The sequence below is a fragment of the Schistocerca serialis genome, chromosome 3, assembly GCF_023864345.2.
Source record: "Schistocerca serialis cubense isolate TAMUIC-IGC-003099 chromosome 3, iqSchSeri2.2, whole genome shotgun sequence".
Classification (NCBI taxonomy): Eukaryota; Metazoa; Arthropoda; class Insecta; order Orthoptera; family Acrididae; genus Schistocerca; species Schistocerca serialis.
In genome coordinates this window covers 366,561,792-366,580,538 of record NC_064640.1, presented here as the reverse complement: position 1 = coordinate 366,580,538, position 18,747 = coordinate 366,561,792, and the positions used below count along the sequence as shown (strand labels likewise).

General features: G+C 41.2%; 1 protein-coding gene across 2 annotated transcripts in view; it reads right to left on the bottom strand.

Annotated features, from left to right (window-relative positions):
• Positions 1–18,747, bottom strand: part of LOC126470183 (protein FAM214A) — a 226,477-nt gene that overhangs the window by 32,115 nt on the left and 175,615 nt on the right. For both annotated transcript variants that reach the window (XM_050097839.1, XM_050097840.1), the window contains exons 10-11: positions 2,759–2,939; positions 572–1,316 (exon numbers count right to left, since the gene is read on the bottom strand). In XM_050097839.1, the coding sequence (XP_049953796.1) occupies positions 572–1,316; positions 2,759–2,939 (926 nt within the window). The remainder of the gene's footprint in view (positions 1–571; positions 1,317–2,758; positions 2,940–18,747) is intronic.

Genomic DNA, 18,747 nt, shown 5'->3' with positions numbered 1-18,747 from the left:
TTGTTGATATTCACACAATTATACCTGCTTCTGTCTATAACACAGGTTGAAAATGAAATCCCTCATACTTTAAGAGTTTTTCATATGGCCCCGATAATGATGATACAAACAGGTCAGGTAACTTCCAAATATTCTTTTTTGGCATCTCCAAAAGTTTTACTCTTTTCAACAAAGCACAGCTGAAATGTTCATTTGATAAATGCTTAACAGTTTCATGGATGGTAGTGCACAATTCAACATTAAAACAACGCAAGGGCATGTTCATGATGATGCAAATGGAGATTGTACAAAAATAAATTTATGTCAATATTAAAATTTTGCATTAACCTACTCAGATCAAAATCAATACACTAAATCACAGTAACATGCAATTTCAGTTCATATACTTTTACTTGAAGTGTTGAGATACTGTCATCTATTCAGAGATTAGATTACTGTAGTTTCAACAATTACCATTAAAATTACACCAAAATTTATTAAAAATATGTGAGGTTATTATCTGCACAACTGAACAGTAATTTAGTGCTATATTAGAAGAAAAAGCATAGTCATAAATTACATTATTTCTTACCTCTGAGAGACTTTTTATTTCATTGTTGAGGTTTTTCGTAACATTTGTACATTTAGAGCCATAATTTACTGAAGTTAAATTTCCCACAGCAAATTTTGTGGAGCACTCTGTATCACTTTGCAGTGATGTATCAGGTAAGTTGCCATCTTCTTGTGAACCAGTCTGAATTTCACGAACACACTTAAAATGATTATCTGTCTCTAATGTTGTCTCCCAAGTCCTGACTTCTGAATAACCCTCTGACAGTTGAGCTGATAATTTGGAACAAGTGTTTTCTGCACCTTTGTTTATGGCTTTTTGCTCACTAACCAAAACTGAAGTTTGTACTGAAGAAGGCAATTCACTTCTTCCTATAATACTGATGTCTGAAGTATCACAGTCTTGCAAATTTATGGATTTCATTCCTGTAATGATATCACAATGAGATTTACTGTTATCACAGTCATTAAAAGCACTTTTACTTGTACTAAGTTTGTGTTTATTTTTTAAAACTTTCTCCGACAACACCAAAGGTTTCTCAAATGTCAGTGCTTCTTCCTGATTTTTGCTCTTCCCACACACTCGCTGAAAACCTTGGTCATCGGATGAGGTAGTTGAAACATGTGTCCTATACACATCGGAATAACTTCTTGAACTGCTTCCCACTGAGGCCTGCTTTGATAGAATATGCTCTCTCATATCTAAAGTTGTTTTCAGCCCTTTATTTGCACCCTGAGTGAATGAACGAGATGGAGCATTTTTATCCCTAAAAGGAAAGAAACAACACATTAATACATAATCAAAGTTGACTACTGCCTGTCTAATAAAGGAATGTATGATCACAAATAATAGTAAATGGAGTTGACAATTATTCTGATCTTGAAACTTCCTGGCAGATTAAAACTGTGTGCCGGACCAAGACTCGAACTCAGTACCTTTGCCTTTCGCGGGCAAGTGCTCTACCGACTGAGCTCCCCAAGCACGACTCACTTTTGTCAGTCCTGGATTTGTACCCAGACAGCTGCCTTTCACAGGCAGTGCATTACAACTTTTACTATGAGTATGCAAGTTTGGAATTAATATAAAGAAACCTGTAGCATGTTGAAATGCTAAATCTGTTTTAGAGGCACACTTGGGTATCACAATTTGGTAGTGTACTGAGTAACAGACAAGTCTCTGGATTAAATTTCTGGTCAAGAACGAAGTTTTAACTAGTCTTATATAAACAGTGCATGTATTTTCAATTTTGTGAGTTTACTGTAATATCTGTTATTCAACTTACACTCTAAAGTGATACACTGTCCATTTGTAATTATATTTTGTTTATACTAGATAGGGAGGGAGGGAGGGGGGGGGGGGGGGAGAGAGAGAGAGAGAGAGAGAGAGAGAGAGAGAGAGAGAGAGAGAGAGAGAGAGAGAGAGAGAGAGGGGGGGGGGGGGGCAGTTTTTAATTTGATAAAGAGCTGTAATTATTAAAAATAAGATCAATAAGTAAAAATTATTTTCTTTTTTATTTTCATGTATAGGATGCATACGGTTAAGCAATAAAACTGAAGAAAGTATGACACATTCAGTAGTTATTGCTTAAAAAACATCAACAGTCCTAAGTAAGGATTAAAACAACATCCAATAAGCGCTATTTTAAACTATGGATTTGAAAAATTTATGTTTATATGGCAGCTACAGTTCCATGCAGCCTCTGCTAGCAATAAAGAGAGAAACCACAAATCATCATAACATGTGGAAAGAACAATACATTATATCAATTATTTAAGCAATCATGTTTGGATGTATAACATAATGAAAGGTTATGTATTCTAAATGTTTACAGGATCACTGTTACTGAGGGTGCTTTACCAACAGCAAAAGAATATGTCACATAAAACAATTCCTCAGTTTGCTCAATATGGAAAAAAAAAAAAAAAAATCAATTCTCTTCACAAAAATGAAACACAAGCAAGAAAGAAAGAAGCCACCCAATGGCACAGAGCTCCTTATATTTTTTTTATGGCGGTCTGAACCCTGCTCACACTTTTTGTTCCTTCTAATATTGCCTTCACTACAGTTTATTATGAGGCATCTTGCAAGATCAAAGTCAGATAATGTGCCAAATATTATTTCATTGGGAACAGAGAGATGAACATTGATGAATTTCTTTTGCAATTCTACAAGAATTCCAAGGAACTACAATCCTAAAAAATATAGTACCTGAGCACTGCTAACACTTCTCCCAATTCTTTGTTGCTGAGCTCCAATTTTTTGGTTGTGCACTGACCATTCTTTGTGTAATCTGACTCTAGATCCAAGTCATCATCATCTCCACAACTGCATCGGTGTTTACCCGAACGTGTGCAGGGATTTCTCATTCGATCATCGACAACCCCATGAGCTGAAAAAAATAAGTGTAACTCAGTATCAAACAATAAATAGCCTTTCAGTAAATGAAATAGCATAAATTACTGAGGTGTTGAGTGATTGAGGAACATGTAAACTTTATGATACTTTTCAGTAATACATGTTTACCAGTAATCTCACTTATCCTCCAGTCAAATACAGATTGTGAAATTGCTAACAACTGAAGAAGGAAATGGCAACTTAAAAATTTTATGCCAGACTGTAACTCTTAACAAGTCATATATGAGAAGCACACTTCCATGGTCTGTCGGTGCTATATGAACCTAATTACTAAAGGGAGAAGTTCTATCAGTACATAAAAGGTCATTTTATACTATGATTATTCTGTCATTAGTTAAAACAGTGGACAAATCCTTATTTTAATTAAGGACAGCTCTGCCATCAAAATAAAAAATACAATTATTTAAACAATGTTAAACCAAAATTAGTACATTACAAGTACCATGTGCAGGCAGGTCCACATGCCAGAGCACAAAGCTGTGTGGTCAGTACACAGATATGGATGAATAACTTATCTTTGTGGGTGGATGGAGATAACCCATGATCATGTTGTGGTGCTTCAAATGTCTAAGCTTATGGCAACTTGCCTTTACAAATGTATGCTTGTGTCTGTGTATGTGCAGATGGATGTGTGTGTGCGCAAGTGTATACCTGTCCTTTTTCCCCCTAAGGTAAGTTTTTCCACTGCCGGGATTGGAATGACTCCTTACCCTCTCCCTTAAAACCCACATCCTTTCGTCTTTCCCTCTCCTTCCCTCTTTCCTGATGAAGCAACCGTTGGTTGCGAAAGCTTGAATTTTGTGTGTATGTTTGTGTTTGTTTATGTGTCTGTCAACCTGCCAGTGCTTTCGTTTGGTAAGTCACATCATCTTTGTTTTTAGATACATACATACATACATACATACATCCTTGTTCCACAGATCATGAATACGACATTTCGTAATGATGTGGAACATGTCACTTTAACATAAATTTTCTTTCTACAAAATAATTAATTTTTTCAGTTACTACTTCATATCTAAATATTAATCTATTGCGTAGGCATAGTTTTCATTCAGGAATTCTTTTAAGTTGCTTTTAAATGTTGAAATGTTGGTTGGCTATCTGTCAGACTTTTAATGCTATTTGGCAAATGACCAAATATTTTTTTGGCAGGATATTTCACCCCTTTCAGTGCCAAACTGAGATTTGATCCACAATAGTAAAGATCATCCTTTCTTCTAGTGTTGTAGCTATGCATTTCACTGTTATTTTTGAATTTGGATGGGTTATTAATGACATATTTTGTAGGTGAATATATGTATTGCGAAGGTACTGTGAATATCCCAAGTTCCTTAAATAAATGTCTGCAAGGTGATCTCGGGTGGGGATCCACCTATTATTCTGATTACACGCTTTTCTGGAATGAATACTTTCTCTCTTAATGACCAATTGCTCCAAAATATGATGCCATATGAAAGCAATGCCACAAGTGTGAGAATAAAATAGACGAAACAGAAGAGAGAAACAAGGAAGCAGATTACAGTGCCTGACCGACCACAAAAATAAAAAAGGAAAAGCCAGCCACCCTGCAACACATTAAAATCTTCACCCTGAAAGAACTAGGTTGGAGGACACAGAGGGACAAAGGATAGGTGCTAAAACTCAGATCGAATGATAAAACCCACCTTCATGGATGAAACGTAAAACCAAATCAGCCGATGAGGTGTTGTCTACTAAAATCAATGATAATGAGTCCGGCAACCGAAGATGAAGTTGCAGGGCAGCCAAAGGAGGACATAGCAAAAGAATATGGGCACACTGTCAACCGGGTGCCACACCGACACTGAGGTGGGTCTTCACGGGGCAGGAGGTAGCCTTGGGTCGCCCATGCATGGTCAATGCAGAGCCTGCAGAGAATCACAGAGTCCCTGCGAGACACCCTCACTGAGGACTCCCACACATTCATGTTCCCCTTAATGGCTCACAGTTTGTTGTGCATACTGAGATTTTTCCATTCTGTCTCCAAAAACTGAAAAACTTTGTGGCATAATAACAAACACAGGTCAGTTGTGAGGATGCCCATCTCCAGGAGTGGTTTCCGTGTAGCCTGTTTGGCCAGCCTGTCAGCAAGTTCATTTTCTGGGATTAGCACGTGACCACGGGTCCAGACGAACACCACTGAATGACTGGATCATTCCAGGGCATAGATGGACTCCTTGATGGACACTACCAAAGGATTACGAGGGTAGCACTGGACAATAGTTTTCAGGCTGCTCAAGGAGTCAGTACATAAAAGAAAAGACTCTCCAGGGCATGAACGGAGATACTGAAGTGCACGAGAAATGTCCACCAGCTCTGCAGTGAATACACTGCAGCCATCAGGTAAGGAATGCTGTTCAATATGGCTGCTGTGAACGTAGGAAAAGCCAACGTGACTATCAGCCATCGAGCTGTCGGTGTAAACCACTCCAGAGCCCTGGAACACATCAAGAATCAAGAGGAAGTGACAGCAGAGAGCTGCAGGGTTAATGGAGTCCTTAGGACCATGTGAAGGGTCCAGACGAAGTTGCAGATGAGGCATATACCATGGAGGTGTACTTGAGTGGACTGCAAGTAGAGGTGGTAAAGTGAATGACTCCAGTTCGGAGAGAAGGGACCGCACGCGAACTGCAATCGTTAGCCCCGACCTGGACTGCCAATGTGGGAGACTGCTGCAGGTGGGAAAAGAAAACGGTAATTCGGTTGCTCAGGGAAACTACGAATGTGTGCTGCATAACTGGCGAGCAGTTGCGCACGTCTGATTGGCAGTGGAGGGACACCAACCTCCACCAGTACACTGGTTGCTGGACTCATCCTAAAAGCTCCTGTCGCTAGCCTAACCCCGCAGTGGTGCACAGGGTTGAGTAAATGCAACGCTGAAGGTGCTGCCGAACCATAAACCACACTCCCAAAGTCAATTTGGGACTGGACAAGGGCTCTGAAGAGCCAGCAGTGAATGAAAAAAGCTATAGTAGGCTAATTTACTGATAGGTTTATCACCAAAATTTGCAATGACCCTCACAGCAAAAATAGCTGAACCTAACTGTTTCAGTAGATCATCGATGTGTTTCTTCCACTTCAATTTCTCATCAATGCACAAACCCAGAAATTTTGAATATTCTGCCTTAGCAGCAGACTTCTGTTCATAGTCTATGTTTATCAGTGGTGTTATGCCATTTACAGTACAGAATTGTATGAACTGTGTTTTCTCAAAATTTTGCGAGTCCATTTGCAGAGAACCACTTGATAATTTTCTGAAAGACATTATTTATCATTTCCTCAGCTGATTCTTGCTTGTTGGGTGTGATTACTACACTTGTATCATCAGCAAAAAGCACTAGCTTTGCATCTTCATGAATATATAGTGGCAAGTCATTTATATATATCAAGAACAATAAGGGACCCATGAATGAACCCTGTGTGACATTATTCTTGATACCTCCCCGGTTGAAGACTCTGCTGATTTTTGCAGACTATCTGTACTGCATTCTTCCAGTTAAATATGAATTAAACCATTTGTGCTCTGTCCCACTCATACCACAATACTTGAGCTTATCTAGAATAATTTCGTGATTCACACAATCAAAAGCCTTTGAGAGATCACACAATATCCCAATGGATGATGAGTGGCTATTCAATGCATTTAATATTTGATCAGTGAAAGCATAAATAGCATTTTCTGTTGAAAAGGCCTTTCTGAGAACCAAACTGACATTTTGTTAGTACTTTATTTTTACAAATATGTGATGCTACTCTTGAATACGTTGCTTTTTCAAGAATTTTGGATAAAGCTCTCAGATGTGAGGTTATGCAGTAGTTGTTAGCATCAGACCTATCTCCTTTTTTATGCAATGGTTTAACAATAGCATATTTCAGTCTATCTGGAAAAAATGCTCTCTTTCAGTGAGCTACTACATATGTGGCTGAGAATCCTAGGTATTTGTTGGGAACAAGCTTTTAGTACTCTGTCGGAAATGCCATCAATTCCATGTGAGCTTTTACTTTTGAGTGAATTTATTATTTTCCTAATTTCAGTAGGAGAGGTGGGTTGAATTTCAGTTTTATCAAATTGCATAGGTATTGCATCTTCCACTTTCTAATGAAAATTTTCTAATGAATATGCTGGATCCTATTTTCTCAACAACACTTAAGAAATGATTATTAAAAGTGTTTCCTACTTCTGACTTCTTGTTAACAAACTTTTCACTAAGTTTGATAGAAATACAGTCTTCGTGTGCTCTTGGTTGCTCTGTGTCCCTTTTAACATTATTCCAAATTGTTTTAATTTTATCATCAGATGTGCTAATCTCAGACACAATGCACATACTTCTGTACTTTTTAATAACTTTTCTTAATACAGTGCAGTAGTTTTTATATTTCACTGTTTTGGGGTGATTACTCCTCCTAGCTATAAGATGCATTTCCCTTTTCTGTTTGCAAGATATTTTTATCCTTTTAGTAAGCCATGGCATCTTACATGGTTTCTTATAATTATATTCCACCATTTTCTTAGGGAAACTGTTTTCAAGTACACTCTCAAAGGTATCACGAAATACGTTAAATTTTAAATTGGCATCAGGTTCCCTGTACAGCTCATCCCAGTCTAACTGTTGCAAGCTTTCCCTAAAATTTTGAATAGTTAAATCGTTAATTGAACACATTATTTTGGAAGACTGTTTTGCATTACTGTATGGAGCTATATCATATACTGCAATTAGCTGTGCAACATGACCAGACAGACCATTCTTAACAGGATAAGTTTTTAACTGATTAAATTTATCTTGGTCTATGAAAACATTATCTATCTGTGTGCTGCTTTCCTGTACCACCCGAGTAGAAAAAAATCAATAACTGACATCAAATTGAAAGAACAAAGTAATACTTCACGGCCAAGCTTTATATCGAACTCTTACAGAAAAATCTACATTGATATCCCCACAAACAATAATTTGCTTTCCCCTGTCTGACAGATAGCACAACAAAGAACCCAAATTTTTGAAAAATAGTTGAAAATTTCCCAATGGGGACCTATACACGGCTACAAGTGTCTTCATAGGTGTGTCTCCTGCTGCATCAGCTAATTTGCTCCCCTATATTCCCACATGGCCATGTGCCCAGCTGAATGCTACATTTCTCGCAGATATGGTAACTTATGAAAAGTGTCCTGAACATTTTGAACAATTATATCTGCTACATATTAGTGCACGGTATACTGCCCAGGAGTAGGTAGTTCCAAAACATGAGGAATTTAATGCCTTTGTCATACATCATTTGCTCCACTGGTGTAAGAATTTAGCACAAAAGACAGTAAACTCATTTGAAAAGTGGATCCTGAAGATACTATCTGGGAAAGGAACTATTTCACAGACAATACCACAGAACTCTTTGAAACTTCAGTTATACAAGCTCTGTAAGCAGATGAGCAGCTAATCTGCATGCAAATAAGTACAGAAAGCATTTAAGTGCGCCCACATGTGCGCATGTTTTTTGGAGCACGAGGAGATTTTTTCTGACAATATATGTTTATCAGTCCCAGTACAGTGACTGAGTATAGAACTACTGGTCTAACTAAAGTCCTGACATTTGACTGTATCCAGTATCTTCAGGTGTGAATATAATTCAGATCCTTCTGCACTATGGTCATAAACTGAATGAGATTGAACAAAGTTTCTGTGAAGTTAGGGAAGAAAGGAAAGTTATAGTTAAATGTCCCAACAATGGAGGTGTCACTGGAGACTGAGCACAAGCTTAGATTAGAAAAGGAATTTGGCCATGACCTTTTCATGGTAGCTATTTAGAGAAACTGCAGAAAACCTACACTTTGATGGTTGAGGAGGAATCTGAGCTGTTCTACTCTCAAATGTAACTGTTGTGTCTGATCACTGCATCACCACTCTCAGTTTCCTATCAAATTGGAGGGGGCATTTCTGTTTGTTTTCCATATTTTGCCCTTAAGATATTCCCTTTCATTGCGTCAAGTATCTCGAATGGTCTTGTTTTAATTTCTCTGAAATGAGATAGTTTATTAGGTCTTTTCAGTGAATCGAGAGAGAGAATGGTTTTTGTAGTGTCACCGCCAGACACCACACTTGCTAGGTGGTAGCCTTTAAATCGGCTGCGGTCCGTTAGTATACGTCGGACCCGCGTGTCGCCACTATCAGTGATTGCAGACTGAGTGCCACCACACGGCAGGTCTAGAGAGACTTCCTAGCACTCGCCCCAGTTGTACAACTGACTTTGCTAGCGATGGTTCACTGACAAAATACGTTCTCATTTGCCGAGACGATAGTTAGCATAGCCTTCAGCTATGTCATTTGCTACGACCTAGCAAGGCGCCATTACCAGTTACTATTGATACTGAATTATGTACAGTCAAGAGCGACACTCATCATTAATGGATTAAAGTTAAGTATTCCATCAGCTACATCCGTTTTTCTACAGTCTAATTTCCTTGCCCTGTTCCAGACTTCACGCCAGCCTGCGTGAACTAAAACGCGTGCCTTTTGGCTTCCTCCAGTACCCGGTGTTGGCTCTCCTGCCAATACACAACAGTTTTTCTTTTTTTAAGTGTGCAAAAGCAACTAGGATCATATGCGCCTATGTTGGGACAGTAGAACATGCAAGACAGAGGAGTTAAAAACTACTGCACATTAATCCCAATTGATGGGAGAGAAGACCGCTAAAAAGAGGGACATGGAGGAAAGTCTATCAAGTATGCCATACACAGAAACGTAGGTCCCGAGCTAAAGATTAAATGCCCTTCGCCATATTGCTATGATGGGTTACAAGTGAAATGGGGTTGACAGCCCGTGCACCCTTTGCTAAAATGGCCAGTAACTCAAACAGCAAGCATAAATGAAAATGTAAGTGGTTAAAAAAAGGGGCATTCCATCAGGACATGGCGAACTGTCTAAGGTTGAGGGCAATGAGCACAAAGTGGTGGAGGAGCACCACTTAACAAATGGTGATGGCTAAAAAGAGAGTGTCCGATATGCAATGTAGCTAAAATGATCTCCTCACAGCATGAGGGCCGAGAGGAGGTCGACCAAGCCACTGGGAGAGGCTTAATAACTCTGAGCTTGTTCCCATGAAAGGATGACTAGTGGCGATGCCAAAGTGACACCAACCTGCTGACAGATGGCAACACAGAGATCATCGGAGGGAATGTAAGAACCAGTGGGCTGAGGTACGAGGATTGCAGCTTTGGCAGCAGAGTAAGTGGCCTCGTTTCCTGTCGGACCCACATGACCACGAACCCACATAATCATCACAATGGCTCCATCATGAATAAGTAAGTGACAGCTTTCCTGGACCTGTTGCACTAAGGTATGGACAGTGTACAGCACACAGAGGCTTTGAAGGGCACAGAGAGCTGGAGCAGATGATGCAATTGAAAAGCCTGTGTTGCCAGGTGTACTGTGTGGCCTGATTCAGGGTGAAGAACTCTGCTGTAAATACTGAGCAGTGTCACGGAAGCCAATACTGAAAAATTGTCCGTATGTACCAATGACGAAGGCACAGAAGGCACACCACAGTCAGTCAGAGCCATCAGTGTGCACAAAGGTACTATCACGAAGGTCATGAAACTGAAGGTGATAGAGCAAGGTTGGAGTGGCGGCCTTAGAAAGAGAATGCAGGCCAAGGTGAACACGGGCCACTGCATGAAGCCAAGGTGGTGAGGGGTTCACATCCATTGGAAGAGTGGCAGGGTAGCATGAAGTTCCCGGAGCAAGAGCAGAAAGCGTACTCCAGGAGGTAACAGAAGAGGGACGCATCCCATACTTGAGATCAAAGGAGTCATCGAAGAAAGAGGCATAGGATGGATGGTGACGGATAGCAGACAAACGGCATACGTATCTGCTGAGGAGAAAGTCATGGCAGTAGGACAGCGGTAATTCGGAAGCTTCTGCAACTATCAACTGGGCTAGCGTAAAAGACGCCGGTGGCCAAACGGATGTCATGATGGTGGATAGTATTGAGACAGCATAAGAGGGACGGATGTGCAGATGCATAAACGAGCTGGCCGGGGTGACCGATCAGTTCTAGGCGCTACAGTTTGGAACCGCGCGACCGCTACGGTCGCAGGTTCGAATCCTGCCTGGGGCATGGATGTATGTGATGTCCTTAGGGTGGTTAGGTTTAAGTAGTTCTAAGTTCTAGGGGACTGATGACCTCAGAATTTGAGTCCCATAGTGCTCAGAGCCACAGCCACAGTGCATAAACAAAACAACCATAGTTTAGTTTTGAACAGACAAGGGACCAGTACAAATGGAAGAGAGTAGTTTGATCTGCTCCCCAGGAAGTACCACTGAGGACACACAGGACTCTGAGGGACTGCACGCAGCAGGTTGCCACGTAAGACACATGAGAGGACCAAGAAAATTTCCTATTGAGCATGAGCCCTGCAAATTTTGTAGTTTCAATGAACGGAAGAGTAACAGGCCAAAGATGTAGAGACGGTGGAAGAAACCAATGGTGCCACCAGAAATTCAAATGAACGGTTTTGTCAGTAAAAAAGCCATTGTTGATGCTCCATGAGTAAAGACAACTGAGACATCACTAAAGATGCCGCTCAATGAGACAAGTCCATGGAGAACATCAATAGATGGCAAAATCATCATTAAAAATGGAGCTGGAGATTCCCAGCAAGACACAGGCCATTATAGGGTCAATGACAATAGCAAAGAGAACAATGCTCAGGATGGAACCCTGAGGCACACCGTTTTCCTGGATAGATGTGTCCAACAAGGCAGAACCCACATGTACCTGGAAAATATTGTCTTTTAAAACTTCCTGAAGGAAACGGGGCATGCGGCCACAGAAGCCCCATGTGTAGAGAGAATGGGTGATACCAGTACTCCAACAGGTGTCATAGGCTTTCTCCAAATTGAAAAACACAGCCACAGTCTGGGATTTCTGCAGAAAACCATTCATGACAGGGGTGAACAAAGGGACGAGATGGTCAAAGCAGAACAGCGCACTCGAAATCCACTCTGTGCAGTGGTTAGCAAATTGCGCGGCTCAAGCCACCATACCAGCTGGGTACGAATCACACATTCCATCACTTTGCTGGTGAGAGAAATGGGGAGGTTTGGTGTTTCTCCTTACTGGGCTTAGGTACGGGTATGGGTATAACAGTGGCTTCACGTCAGCATCTGGGAAACATGTCCTCTGCCCTGATGCTATTGTACATGAAACAAAAAATAAAGGTGCTGCAACATCTGAATGTGAACATTGTCTGGCCCTGGAACAGAGTATCGGGATGAAGTGAGAGCATGATCTAGCTACCTTATAGTAAAGGCGGCATTGTAGCGCTCGAGATCCTGAGAGGGTAAGGGTATCGCCCGAGTCTCCACCATTTGTTTCCAATGGAGAAAGGCAAGGTGATAGTGGGAGCAACTCAACTCAAAATCTCTGCAAAATGGCAGCCCAAGGTGTTTGAGATAACAATAGGTTCCACTATGACAACATCTGATACTGTCAGAAGGAAAATTGGTGAAAGAACATTGGTCCCAGAGAGCCATTGGAGGCTGGCCCACACAATGGAAGAAGGAGAGGAACTGTTGAAAGGACTTGTGAATGAAATCCAGCTAGCTTTATTACTATCCCAAAGAAAACAACGACATTGGCACGCAACTATTTATAATGAATGCAGTTTGCTATCATAGGATAATGGTTAAAAATGCAGAGAGCACATCTCCATGTTGGCCTTAGAGTGCTGCCATTTGGGTGGAGAGACAGACTGGGCGTGGGCGTGGGCGTGGGCGTGGGCGTGGTGGGGGGGGGGGATAGGTTTGCGTGGAGTCTGAAAGGACCATGGGTGCTCCCATGTTAAGGCTGATGAGGTTACGGTGACTGAGAAGGTCACCACTTCTCTGACAGGTTCAAGGCAAGCCCCAAAGTGAATGGTGCAGAAAGATGGGAGGGAGTTACCCAATAAGCTGGAGGTATCTGCCCTGGTGACATCAAATGACGAAGGGATGTAAACGGTACAAAGGGAAAAGGTCAAGTGAGAAAGGAAAAAGCAGACTGCAACAGCTTGGAGACAGATAGTCAGGGAGATGGGTTGAGTATGATCATCATCCCAGATGAGCATCACGACTCGCCCATGAGATGGAATGGCATCCTCGAGGAAGGGAGGGGGGGGGGGGGGGGGGACGGGGGTTTGGAAGGAGGTTCAAAGCAGACTGGGAAGAAATACCAAGGGCTCAAAGTGGTCGTGAGGGTGCAATTTTGCAATTTTGTTTCCTGGTGTCAGAGCCCAAGGGGACGCTGCAATTCTAAGAGCAGTGATAAGTCCCCTTTGTTGAATCGAAAGCCATGAATGTTCCATTGTAGGAGTCATGACGAGGAAAAAAATGAAGGGGTGTCACCTCAGTGGCTGCCGAGTGCCAGCTTTCGAAGACTCAATGCTACAGGTCACAGAGGGTGGAGGATCCTGTCCTGTCTTGTTCTGTCGGTCAGCAGAGTTCAGGGCAGAAAAATTGCTGGTGGTGCACGCCGGCGACATGGAGGTTGGCCAGGCAAGGGTATCTTGTGGTGACAGAGGATCTCAGAGTCAGTGAAGGAGAAGACCATATGTGGTTGTTTGACTTCTTGGAGCAAGATGTAGCAAGAACAGTACTGTAGGCGCCAGATGGTAGAACACAGGGTTTCCAAATAACCAATAACTTGCGAGCGACCAGATGACACACTTTTTCCTTCACCTGTATCTCCCACAGATAGCCCACTCATCGAGATACATGGGACAATCTCTGGAGGAGGCAGCATGGTCACCACAGTAGTTTATACAGTGGGAAGGAGGAGGTAGACAATTGACCTTATGAGCATCCCTACCACAGGTTACACATTTGGCCAAGTTTTGACAGGACATTTGAGTGTGCTTGAAACGATAACTTGACAGAAGAACTACTCTCTCAACAGTGAGTAAAGAGTGTGTGTGGGCACTAAGGATGCATCTACTTTTTTCATCGCCCAATGGACTGCAATGACACCCTGATCAGAGAGGTGCGTTTTGATTTCTGCCTCAGTTGGACCATCGAGTAGCCTAGTGTAAATAACGCCACAGGAAGAATTCATCGTTCGATGGGCCTTGACACAAACAGGATAGTGGTGGAGCAGCGAAGCTGCAAGCAGTTGTGCTTGAGAACTGGAAGTAGTCTCCAAAAGCAAAGTGTCATTTTGTAAACGAGTGCAGGATTTCATGGGAGCCAGCAATTGCATCAACACCTTTCTGAATAATAACTGGATTTACAATAGCAAAGGATTGACTGTCTTCAGTACGAGAAACCATGAGGAACCATGCTGCAACTTTGGGGAGGAGGGGGGGGGGCTGAATAGTTAGCCTCATTCCATTTACATTTGGTGGACACTGACGGTGAAAAAAAGATAATTGGCTCATTGCGAGAAAAATTCCCCTTGCCGGCATCTCCAATGGCATGCTCCTTCCAACTGGGGGCCTCCCCTCAGAAAGGGATGCACCCACCTTAGGTTATTGTTCACACCTCAGGTCACAACTCCCAATCACCTGACAGAAGGACCAATCAACAATTTAGGAAGGTAGCAGCTCAGGCAAGAAGTACCAGGGGGTATCTGTGAACCATGTCAACATGGGGCTGGGAAGTACGCATTGCCCAGTCACCTGTTATGCTTCAGAGATGTGGGCTCGCCTTCAGGAGCACACAGGGGAAAAAAAAAAAAAAAGAGGAACCTCAAACGTCGAAGCAGAGCAAGGATAGGAGAAGGGGAATGAAAGAAAGAAAGAAAGAAAGAAAGTAAGAAAGAAGGCATGGAAGACAGTGGAGAGACTGTTCTGATATAGACGACTGAATATGCAGAACACATCTCCTACAACATTCCACACATGATCCCCAGGGGAAGGGAAAAAGAATAGCAAGATGACAGACATGCAGCACAGAAGGGAAAAGATGCTGCAAAGGCTGGGGCCCCATGGAAGCCAAGCACAAACCTACTACAGAATGGCGAGTAATAAAAAAATGACATAAAAGAAGAGCTACTCTCTTTTTTCCTTAGTAGCATCTGCAGTGAAACATCAAGAGTCTATGTGTAACCAAGTACATTAACAATGAAATAGTGAAGACAGGCGACAATGTTACAAAGTATAGTGAGCATAAAAGTTTTGTTACACAAGACATATCATGAAAATCACCTTGCAACCACTACTGGAAGCAGAAAACAATGCTTCTAATGTAACTAACACAAAAAAATCATTTGGAATAAACAGAGTCAGTTGAAAATTTAGTTAAAAATTGACTCATATAATGAAAGATAATTTGGAAATGAGGATGCAACTCTACAGTGATCACTAAAAATTATAGTTTAGAAAAGCTAGTGTCACATCTGACAAAACCGTCTCTTGAAATAAGTGGAAAAGTGCAGAAAAGTAATTAACTGTTCAAAGTGGTCCCACTAAATGCTTAAATGCAGATCAACAGCTCGTTACTGAGTCTGAATATTTGTACCAGAGCTGCGTGTTACAAAGTTCAATCAATGTGTGACTAATACTGCTTTTTTAAAAAAAACGAAAACTGGTATCAGTAATGATTTTAGTCTTTGAGAAGTGAAACTTTCACCTGCTAGAAATACAGAATGACGTGAGATACATTATAGGAAAATAACTGCTCATTTTATTGATAAGTAAACCCCATCTGCTATGGCAGAATGTATGTGTAGAACCAAAAATGCCATATAAGGCTGTGCTTCAGCTTCCTGTTGAGAAAGAACCACCAATAGTTCAAGCATCTGCCATGGTATCAGTCAGAAATTAAACTGTCAGAAATGGGGAAAAAATCTGAGAATAAGCACTAGTGGTGAGCAAGGAGTGCTACACAGAGAGAAAAGGGCATACCTCCATTTAGGAAAAGTGAACAAATGCACAACTGAAAACGTGAAGAAAATGTTTCCAGGTTATAGCAAATTTCAACTACAGAAACTAGAAACCAACAGTGTAAATAGCAGCTTCTAGATTGGTGTCTACTTTCATCTAAAGAACAAGCAAATTGACATTGCTATATGACCCAAGAATGTTTTAATAAGGCATTTTTTATTCCGAAGATTAACCAGTGCCCCTATAAAATTGAAAATCAGAGCCACTGATTATCCCACAGAAAAGATGTTGGTGCTGACAGTAATATGTCATTAGTTATAACAAGTGTTAATGTGCAGTGTTTATGAACCAAAGGTGGACTTCTCGTCATTCTTTATAGAAGAAGTTAAATCAAATGTTTTATGTATCTGTGAGCACTGGCTCAGTGAGGCAGAAGATTATTATTACAGATCTGTTGAATATTTGGATATGGTAAATGCATGGTATCTAATTACAACAACCTGTGGTGGTGCGTCAGTGTATGCAAAGTATTAACAAACATTGATCTCGTTGTTACTCTGTGTATCATTCACAATGTGGTAACTTTGGAGACGGGTCTTTATGAGCTTAATAAACAGTTACGGGCTGTTAGTGGCCAACGAACACCCAACAAGGGATCATGCAAACACTTATCACCAACCTCAATAGTTGTGATTATAGTGTCAAGAGTAGTTGAACCAATGACTGCAGATCACAGGACATCAGTAATGGAACTCAACATGAAGAGTAAGAGTGAACTGCAATGAGTACATGGCATTCAAATTAAACATTCAGAAGGAGGATTATTAAATAAGACAGACTAAATAATCCTAAAGCAGCACTGTCTCTTGTAAACTTGCAGCAGAAAAGGGGGCCAATGACTCATTTAAATGTGTGTTCCAAACTTTAAGAATGAAATTTGATGACATATGTGGTTGGATAGAAATTTTTCTAACAGACAGGGAGCAGTATGTCATCCTAAATGGGGTGACTTCAACAGAAACAAGCGTAACTTCAGGTGTGCCCCAGGGAAGCGCAATAGGTCCTCTGCTTTTTATGATTTACATAAATGATCTGGTTGATGGTATTGACAGCTGCCCGAGACTGTTTGCCAATGATGCTGTAGTCTACAGGAAAGTAGTATCACACGAAAGTTGTGAACGAATCAATGAGGATTCGCAGAAAATAAATGCGTGGTGTAATGACGCAGTTATCTCTCAATAATAGTAAGTGTAACCTACTGCGTATAACAAGGCGAAAATCCCCATTAATGTACGGGTACAAAATAAATGCCCAGTCTTTGGAAGCAGTAACGTCCGTCTTTCAAAATTATCTCAAATGGAATGATCAAATCACACAAGTAATGGGTAAGGCGAACTCTAGATTGCAATTTATTGGTAGAATCCTGAAGCGATGCAGTCCTTCAACAAAGGAAATAGCTTACAATACATTAGTTCGTCCAGTCTTAGAGTATTGTTCGTCTGTATGGGACCTGTACCAGTTGGGTCCGATTCAAGAGATTGAGAAGAGCAGCAAGATTCATGGATTTGTGACTGGTACATTTAGCCATCACGAGGGCGTTACAAATATCATAGAAGGTTTGAAGTGGGACACACTTGCAGATAGACGGCGCACTAAACAGAAAGGGCTGCTCACTAAATTCCGAAATCCGATCTTCACCGAGGATGTAGAGCATATATTATTACCACCAACTTTCAAATCGCGCAATGATCACCATTCAAAGATAAGGGAAATAAGAGCTTGTACTGAGACGTTCAGACAGTCATTTCTCCCTCGCACGATCCGCGAGGGAAACAGAGGGAGGGGGGAGGGGGCGGGGGATATGATTTTGGCGCGAATTGTGCCCTCCGCCACACACCGCTTGGTGGCTAGCGGAGTATATATGTAGATGTGGATGTAGACGCAGTCTAAATAAAAGACTACCCGTGTGAAGTGTCCTGTTTCAGACCAATTCCAATAATTTCAATTATAGCTAAAGTTATGGGCTCTGAGATGAAACACCAGATACTAAATTATTTTGGAGGCAATGACCTCTTCCACGAAACAGCACAGTTTCCACAAAGGAAAGTCAATGAAGACAGAGTGTGTGGCACTGACACTCTGTGATCTTAGCAACACATTTGAATGCATCTCGCACAAGATATTGCTTAATAAGCTAAAGTGTTATAGTACTGGAGGTGATGTTCTGGCAACTCTTTAATCTTATCTTGAAAACTGAAGGCAGGTAGTATCAGCCCATAGAGCAATCTCTCATGAACAGAAACAGGAGCATGGCATACACCAGGGATCCATCACAGGACCTCTCCTGTTTATTATTAATGTCAATGATATAGGTTGTAACAACCACATGTTACAGTTTGCTAATGACACCATCCTTTTTGCCAAAGGAAAAACTGCTCCAGAAGCTCTACAAGCTCTCTTTGAAAACATCGAAGGGTAGTTTATCAAAAACAAAATGAAAATGAATTAAGGAAAAAAAGACACCACATATGTCATGCAGCCTCAGCAATGTTGGATGCCAGGATAATATGGAGGCTGTCAAACTGCTGGGATTCATGACTGACAGCAACCTACCAATCAATGAGCGCACAATGTATGTGTGCTCCAAGCTCTCCCATGTAATATACCTCCTAAGGAAGCTAAAGGGTTTATTAACTGACCAGTACCTTATAGCATTGTATTATGCACTATTTCATAGCACATTAATTATGACCTGCTGTTATGGGGACACACTTTAGGTTGCAAGGACATGTTAATACTAAAAGGAAGAGGAGGGGGCGGGGGGAGGGGGGCACTTTCAGGATCAACACTTCACACAAAAGACTGGAGCACTGCAAGCTTGTATTTACACAGTTAGGAATAATGACCATTTTCA